We start from the raw sequence: 8,151 nt of genomic DNA on the forward strand, positions 1-8,151 counted from the left end.
TGCAAATTGGATGCGGGGGGGAATCCGGAATAGGGAGTACTCGGAATGGTCAGGGGTGGGTAGTGGGGTCCCCCAGGGTTCTGTGCTGGGACCAATCCTATTTAATTTGTTCATAAACGACCTGGAGGATGGGGTAAACAGTTTAATCTTTGTATTTGCGGACAATACTAAGCTAAGCAGAGCAATAACTTCTCCGCAGGATGTGGAAATTTTGCAAAAAGATCTGAATAAATTAATTGGGTGGGCAACTACATGGCAAATGATGTTCAATGTAGAAAAATGTAAAATGCATTTGGGTGGCAAAAATATGAATGCAATCTATACAGTGGGGGGGGGGGAGAACCTCTGGGGGAATCTAGGATGGAAAAGGACCTGGGGGTCCTAGTAGATGATAGGCTCAGCAATGACATGCAATGCCAAGCTGCTGCTAGCAAAGCAAACAGAATATTGGCATGCATTAAAAAGGGGATCAACTCCAGAGATAAAACGATAATTCTCCCACTCTACAAGACTCTGGTCCGGCCGCACCTGGAGTATGCTGTCCAGCTTTGGGCACCAGTCCTCAGGAAGGATGTACTGGAAATGGAGCGAGTACAAAGAAGGGCAACAAAGCTAATTAAGGGTCTGGAGGATATTAGTTATGAGGAAAGGTTGCGAGGACTGAACTTATTCTCTATGGAGAAGAGACGCTTGAGAGGGGATATGATTTCAATATACAAATACCATACTGGTGACCCCACAATAGGGATAAAACTTTTTCGCAGAAGGGAGTTTAACAAGACTCATGGCCACTCATTAAAATTAGAAGAAAAGAGGTTTAACCTTAAACTACGTAGCGGGTTCTTTACTGTAAGAGCGGCAAGGATGTGGAATTCCCTTCCACAGGCGGTGGTCTCAGTGGGGGACATTGATAGTTTCAAGAAACTATTAGATAAGCACCTGAACGACCGCAACATACAGGGATATATAATGTAATACTGACATACAATCACACACATGGGTTGAACTTGATGGACTTGTGTCTTTTTTCAACCTCACCTACTATGTAACTATGTAACCCAGCCTCAAGGTAATAAGAAAAGGCTAGAGCACCATTGTGCTATCTGTCTGGTTACCTGTTGTTGATTTTCACTCACTTCCTGTCTGGTAAAATGCCCCCCGAACAGAAAGTGAGAGGAAATCTCTCTATAGGAGTCCCAGATAGCAGTAAAACTTGACAAGGGATCCAACTTTCCCCATTCTATCCAAAATGAAAAAGAAAAGTTAGTCGAATAGATATTTTAACTAATTTTCTTTCTCCCTTATCACGCTTTTGTCACATCACATTAAAACATGTTTAATCACATTGAGTAGAGGGCACAAAAGTTATATGTAAACAGTGCATTTGCATTGACTTTCAAATGTCTGCAGGCCTGTATAATATGTGGTGCCCGAAGTTAACAATATGGATACATGCGAACACCAGTGCTTGGAGAAGTTGGTGCAGACTATTGGAAACAATCAAAATTAAGTTTAAAACATTTTCTGTTTGGAAATGATTCCTATGATGATACATATTAAACAGTCTTTTCAGTATGGAAATGTTTCCTCTCGGATTCCTTGTAGGTTGGAGCAATTGCCGCTAATGCAGCTGATGATGGCCAGTGGTCCCAGGGGCTCATTTCTGCTGTAAGTATTTTTATTTTTTATGGATGTTTCCCATTTATTTGATCTTATCCATGACCTGTGTTCTTACTGTAGAGGACCCAAACATGTGTGCCTTTTTCATTCTACACACTTATCTAAATTTTTTTTAATATTTCACACTCATAATCCCCTTAACCAGTATAACAGTGACCTTGGATACTGCTGTCCATTCTACTTACCACCATTAACTATGCTGTACATTAGCTTGCCAAATTTGCCATCCCTTTATTGCAGCTCCAGCATCTTTCTCCTCCCAAGTCTCAGTACCTTTTACCAGTACCTTATAAGAAAGACATAACTCATTACACTTTTGCTAAGATCTAGCCAGGTGCTGCAACCCCTTTGCTTGCCAGCCACTCCGTATCCAATTTAGATTGTAAGCTTTGTGATTAACATGAATGATTAGGAAGAACAGACTAACTTTGCAATCTTTCCTAACCTTTTTGAGGAATATTTCCTTGGCACTGCATTGGTTAACAAAATTCTAGCAGTCCACACTAGAGGCAACATTTGTTTTTATGTTTCTGGTCATTTGGACACTCTTGACTTCTTTTAGGCCAGGATGGTGGCTGCGGCAACCAGCAACTTGTGTGAATCGGCTAACGCCTCAGTGCAGGGCCACGCCAGTGAGGAGAAACTCATCTCCTCTGCCAAGCAAGTAGCAGCATCCACTGCCCAACTTCTGGTCGCCTGCAAGGTGAAAGCTGACCAAGACTCGGAAGCCGTGAGAAGACTCCAGGTAGCGTGTTAAAATCTACATGAGATGAGGCAGTATTGCACGAAATGTGCACTGCTAGTTGGCCCTATATAACAGCTGTAGGGTAGTTAGATAACTGATTGTATGGGCAAGAAGTTGTGACTTGCATTGTATGTCAGACAGCAAAGCTCACAATGGAATTGAGGTATTCATTCATGCCACCATTTTATGTTTTGTTCCTGTTTTGGTTTTTTTTTGCATTTGCTAAGAATTATTTTTTTCCCTAATCTTGTTCTCAACTCCCCTCTACTTACTTCATGGCTATCCTGTTGCTTTCCTTACTTTCCACACTTGCCCTACTTCTGTCCCACAGGCTGCTGGCAATGCTGTGAAACGAGCCTCCGATAACCTGGTCAGAGCAGCTCAGAAAGCGGCATTTAGCAAAGCTGACGATGATAATGTTGTGGTGAAGACAAAGTTTGTAGGAGGAATTGCACAGGTTAGTATCACTTGTGATTCCTGAGCTTGGCTGTCGTGCTGATCCCCTAACCAATATTTTGTGCCCCCTACCTATAAAAAGTATGCAGATAGGAAACTCCTGACTTCCCTAAACTGTAAACTTTTATGGTCAGTAACTGAAAGCTAGTGGTAGCTAGCTTATTTAAAGCAATAATAAACTCTGTCATTGATACTACATTTAATCATTATATCAAACAAACTACCGCATTAAAAAACAGCTAATAGTATGCTTCAAAATCGTTCTTTTACAAATAAAGAGATTGTGAAACACTCCTGCTTGTTCTTAGCCGCCTTAGACTGAGGTCTTCTGCGTTTGTGCAGTACCTTATTTCCACCCTCAGTATATTTTCCTGGCCGTAATCCCGCGCATGCGCACTATTCGCCTTATCCAAGCCTCAGTGAGGAAGGAGTAGGAAGAAGTCTTGCAGGATCTCAAGACTGATGACAACGGTAGGAAATGACACAGCCCCAGCATAGACCCAGCATTTTTATGATAGCATAAGCTTGCCGGAAACTTAGGGCTAGCGGCGCATGCGAGGGTGACGTCATTTAAAAGAAAAACAAAGATTACTCGGAAAGGTAGCCTGTAAGAGCAGAATATCAAATTGCAATTTGTTATTCTGTGATAAGAATGGGTAAACAACCGCTTTAAGTAGCTGAGGAACGTTCTTCTGATGATCTTGCACATGGGCAAAAAAACTTCATGTTTGCACGCCGAGAAGTCTTTTTTTTATCTGAATGCAGGTGTGGTGTTGTCTTGGGGCAGTGCACACAACTGCATAAAGATCTGCAATCTATCAATGTATTCAGAGCCATAAGAAAAAAAATTACACTTGAGTGTTGTAATTTATGTGTATACGCAAGTACATAAAAGCATATGCAATTAAGCTAAAAGAGGATAAAGAATTTTCCACGTGTATACACATACACACTTTCCCACACGTTCCTGAAAAAGGCTGATTAATGCTGGCGCTGTAATGACCACTGGCTGGAAATCGTAGATAATCAGAGTCTAGAAATGTCATTTGCACACCAACGATTCTTCAAAAGGGTCCAAAGCTTTATTCACATGGTCACACGGTACACAGATGGCAATATTTAGGAGCTACGCAGGGCCCCTTCGTCAGGCGAGTGAATCCTTGGTGTGCTGGAGACATTTCTACACTCACATACATACTAAGGCGCCTGTATTGGTATGTATGCGAGGTGTTTACGGAACATAAAATACATTTTTTACTCAGGATCTTTTTTTACCAGCAAGATTCCGCATATACCTATCAGTTAGTTGCCTCTGTGTGCAAGAGGCCTTGGTGTTTTAAAGTTGTTAATTACAATATAACACAAAAATGTATCCAGCAAGCAGTGTTATCTTTTAGGTTTTATAACTATCATCTTTTATGTTTCAACCTTCTGGTATTTGTGTTGTATGTCCCTTTATGTTCTTTGTGAATGTCTGTGGAAAAACTCTATAACATAAATGATTGATATTTGTCCATAGATTATAGCAGCTCAAGAGGAAATGCTTAAGAAGGAGAGAGAGCTGGAAGAAGCCCGGAAGAAGCTGGCTCAGATCCGCCAACAACAATATAAATTCCTACCATCCGCCCTGAGAGAGGAGGAGAGCTAGTGATTGCCGCAGACTCCAGACCTGGAAACAGTCCACTTTGCAGCAGACAGGGACAGAACCACAGTTGGAAACCACCCTCTATGTCGCCTACTGGAATCTAAAGCCACTAAACTATAGAGGGGTGGAGTGTGGATTGCCACTCCAAAGACAAAGCAGTATTATTTCCCAAGGTGGACATACCCAAATATATAAATAAAGTATATATATATATGTAAAGATATATACAGCCGCAGGGGACTAAGACTGTGACATGAAGAACAGCCCCTTCTGCAATAATGTTTGTGCATTTAAAGATCTGTCCCCACTCCCTTTTCATGCAACCACTTACCTACTGCAGGTGCCTGCAATGCAGAGCAAAGCATGAAAGGGGTTAAATTGCCTTTTTTTTGTAGTTTGTTTTACAGTTTGATTTCATCACTGGAATAATTAATGTACCCTCAAATGATGTGCACAGAGCCTCTTGGGAATTAAAGGCACTTGTAATGAAGGTTGTAATGTACAATTGTGTTTCATAAGGGAATTTTGTCTTTGAACATGCTCAGTCTGGTCAGTCATATTGCATTACAATGATTGGTATTACACTAATATTAGCAGCACAACAGAAACCTCTGTTTACAGGTACTGTGGTCAAGATAAAAAAATATATACGAGAGTGAGGTCTTATGATTTTTTTTTTTTCATATTATCTATAGTGAGGATTAAAACACTGTTTCCAAGGGGTGTGGGTTTGTCATTACAGCATTTGTTGATGTTGGACAATCTTGCATTATGTGCAGTAGCAAGTTGTATGCACCATGCTGACTTGGTAGATGGGATCCCTAACAGACTTCCTTGGTCCCAGATCTGTTTGACACACCTTGTTCTGGCAAAGTGCATTCAAAAGCAAAAAAGTTATCTAATTTTTTTTTTTTTTAAAGTTTAAGGTAATGGTTAGTACTTTCCTATTAAACTTGTGACCAGGACCTGCCTTCTAGGACAGACCTAAAACACATGTTCCTTATTATGTGCTAAGCAATGCTTGGAGATATGCGCAAGCTCTGAGTGTCAGCAAGCATACTGTAGCTTGTTACACTTGTCAGCAGCTCTGGAGGGGTCCAGCTTTATCTAACATGAGAATTCTTGGCAGCTTTGTATGTGCAACCTGTATCTGCTATAGCAGTAGTTAGTGCTGCAAGTTTCTGAGTATGGTATACTTGCAGTCCTACAGGCAGCAAGTTTTAGATTACTGGCTTTGTGAAGGTTAAATGGTTTATAATGTATTTATAAAAATGATAAACTGAATTTGTCTATAAGGCATTGTGTTCATATTTTTATATTTTTTAAATCCTCCCTTTTTTTGCTAAAATTGTCATGTGCAGTTCCAAAGCTAACCACATGGCAGCAGTGTTGTACAAAAAACTTGGACTGTGTCAACATTGTTCTGGCATTTTCTGCTCATAACAGAAGCCTGGTGGTAGTACTGATCTCTGTACATAAATAAAGTGTTACTAGCAGTTACCTAAATGCTGAAACTTCTGCAATACAAAAGGGTGGTCTATTAAGGTGATTTGAACATATGTTCGTGTCAAACATCCAGTTGTGGAAAGGAAAATAGAAAACAAATGCATATAACTGGATCTTTAAAATTCCTCCTTATATTAGTATAGCTCCCCAAAGTAGAATATTTGAGTTCTACAAGTACATAACTACAGGTAAGTAGTTATGCAACCTATAACTATAGGTAAACATTTTTTTTTTTTTTAAATAACAAACCTTTTTTACTTGCCTGCTCTGTACAGTGGTTTTGCACAGAGCAGCCCCGATCCTCCTCTTTTCAGGTCCCCCACCAGCATTCTGGCTCCTCCCCTCTGCTCCTCTAGCAAGCCATAGACTAAAGGTGGGGGCACTCGTGCAGGCTCGCGCTCAGACAGTGCATGGACACACACTGTAACTCAGCATTAAGATAATGCATTAGCATAATGTTAAGGTAAAAACCCTTCTGCCTTTAAAACCACGTTAAGAAAAAAAAATTTTTTTTTTTTCTCATAACATTAGAAAGTTTGCTTTCCTTGTAGTAGCTCTTATTTAGATAGCAGTTTATTTTCAGAGACTAGAAATGCACTTAGCTCTTAATCTCCTGTTGTGGATTGACAATGAGCAGTATTTGTGGACCAAAAGCAAAAGAAATGGTGCCTACCTAGTTGTCTTATCTAAAACTATTCATTTCTTCTCCATCCCCACAAGGGGGGAATTATTCTGTAGTTCATGATAAGAACTGGGAGGACTCCTTGAGAAAAAAAAGACAGGAAGTGCGCACAGGACAGCTCTGTCATGGTGGAACAAGTTAGTCTAGTCCATGGAAAAACAGATTAATTTGGCAGGTTGTTCCTGGCTTGGTGGGTTAGAAAAACCGCTGTGGTACTGGGATAGTCTGTCCACCCCATCTTTTGGATGATCCTAACTATGGATGCTATCTGAGGGGGAATCCTGGACACTCTGTTGGTGCGGGGGACTTGGCCATCGGAGGAGTTTTGTCTCCCAATCAGCATTCTGGAATTTAGGCAAACTGGCACTGCTAGACAGTCCTGCTGAAAGGTCGTTCGATCTGAATTCCAACAACGCCACAGCAGTGGTGTACATCAACTATCAAGTAGGAAGCTGAAGTCTCGCCATAGCATGAGAGTTGGATGGAACTATATTTACTCTTTAAGACCTTTGTGCAGGGAGACCCTTGTGTAACTTCTCTTTGTGACTCTAAAACTAGTTATTTCCGCACTTCAGAAACTGCGGCTTGACCCCATCAGAGACATTCCTCTCTCTGTTCGTTGTTGCCATCACCTCTGTGAGATAAATATCTGATCTATCAGCCCTATCCTGAAAGGAACCCTTTGTGGTTTTGCATAGGGAGAAGGTGATGGTGCCATTCTGAAAACTAGGACATCATTCTTCATAATTCTTCCCTCTGTCCAGATCTAGTTAATGAAAGGGAAATTTCCCTACATTGGTTGGATGATTCGGACTGTGGGAGTCCATCTCTCAGCCACTGCTTCTTATAGGAACACTTATTTTCATTTTATCATCTCGAATGGACCATGGAAGGGTTCTCTGGCTTCTCGTTCCGCCATTTAATAGGTAGCTCAGGCAGACTGTCATCCTAGCCTATGATCTCAAGAATCGGGTTCCACTGTTTCCTTTTAAAGCGCAATCTACTAGATGTACTTTTTGTGCTTTTCAACATCAAACATCTGTTTATCAGATTTGCAAGATTACCACCCGGTCTTCTAGTCTCACTTTCTCTAAGTTATAGCAGGTGAACTTTGCCGGGCAAGCTGATACCAGCTTTTGACGTAAATCCTTCTGGCAGCTTTTTGACCTAAAGGCAGTTCCTGTTCTCTGTTTTTTTTTTTTTTTGGCCCTGTTGGTGTTCCTTAATGGATGAGAAAGAAAATAGAAACTTTGTACTTGCCTCAAATAACGTTTCTTGGAGTCCATTGAGGGAAACAGGTTCTGTGTTTATGATCATACTCTGGGTACTGATTTGCTACAAAACTGAGACATGCCAAGTAGTAGGAGGGGGTTGTTCTGAGCTGCCCTAAAATGCATTGAATTCTGTAAATGGGTGGCGAAGATCCCATTATTCAAC

General features: G+C 40.9%; 1 protein-coding gene across 2 annotated transcripts in view; it reads left to right on the top strand.

Annotated features, from left to right (window-relative positions):
- Nucleotides 1-5,179, top strand: part of TLN2 (talin 2) — a 398,203-nt gene extending 393,024 nt beyond the window's left edge. For both annotated transcript variants that reach the window (XM_073619119.1, XM_073619120.1), the window contains 4 exons: nt 1,606-1,668; nt 2,243-2,425; nt 2,757-2,882; nt 4,401-5,179. In XM_073619119.1, coding sequence (XP_073475220.1) covers nt 1,606-1,668; nt 2,243-2,425; nt 2,757-2,882; nt 4,401-4,529 — 501 coding nt within the window. In that variant the 3' untranslated portion in view covers nt 4,530-5,179. The remainder of the gene's footprint in view (nt 1-1,605; nt 1,669-2,242; nt 2,426-2,756; nt 2,883-4,400) is intronic.
- Nucleotides 5,180-8,151: the final 2,972 nt, after the last annotated feature.

This window comes from Aquarana catesbeiana, linkage group LG03, assembly GCF_042186555.1.
Source record: "Aquarana catesbeiana isolate 2022-GZ linkage group LG03, ASM4218655v1, whole genome shotgun sequence".
Lineage (NCBI taxonomy): Eukaryota > Metazoa > Chordata > Amphibia > Anura > Ranidae > Aquarana > Aquarana catesbeiana.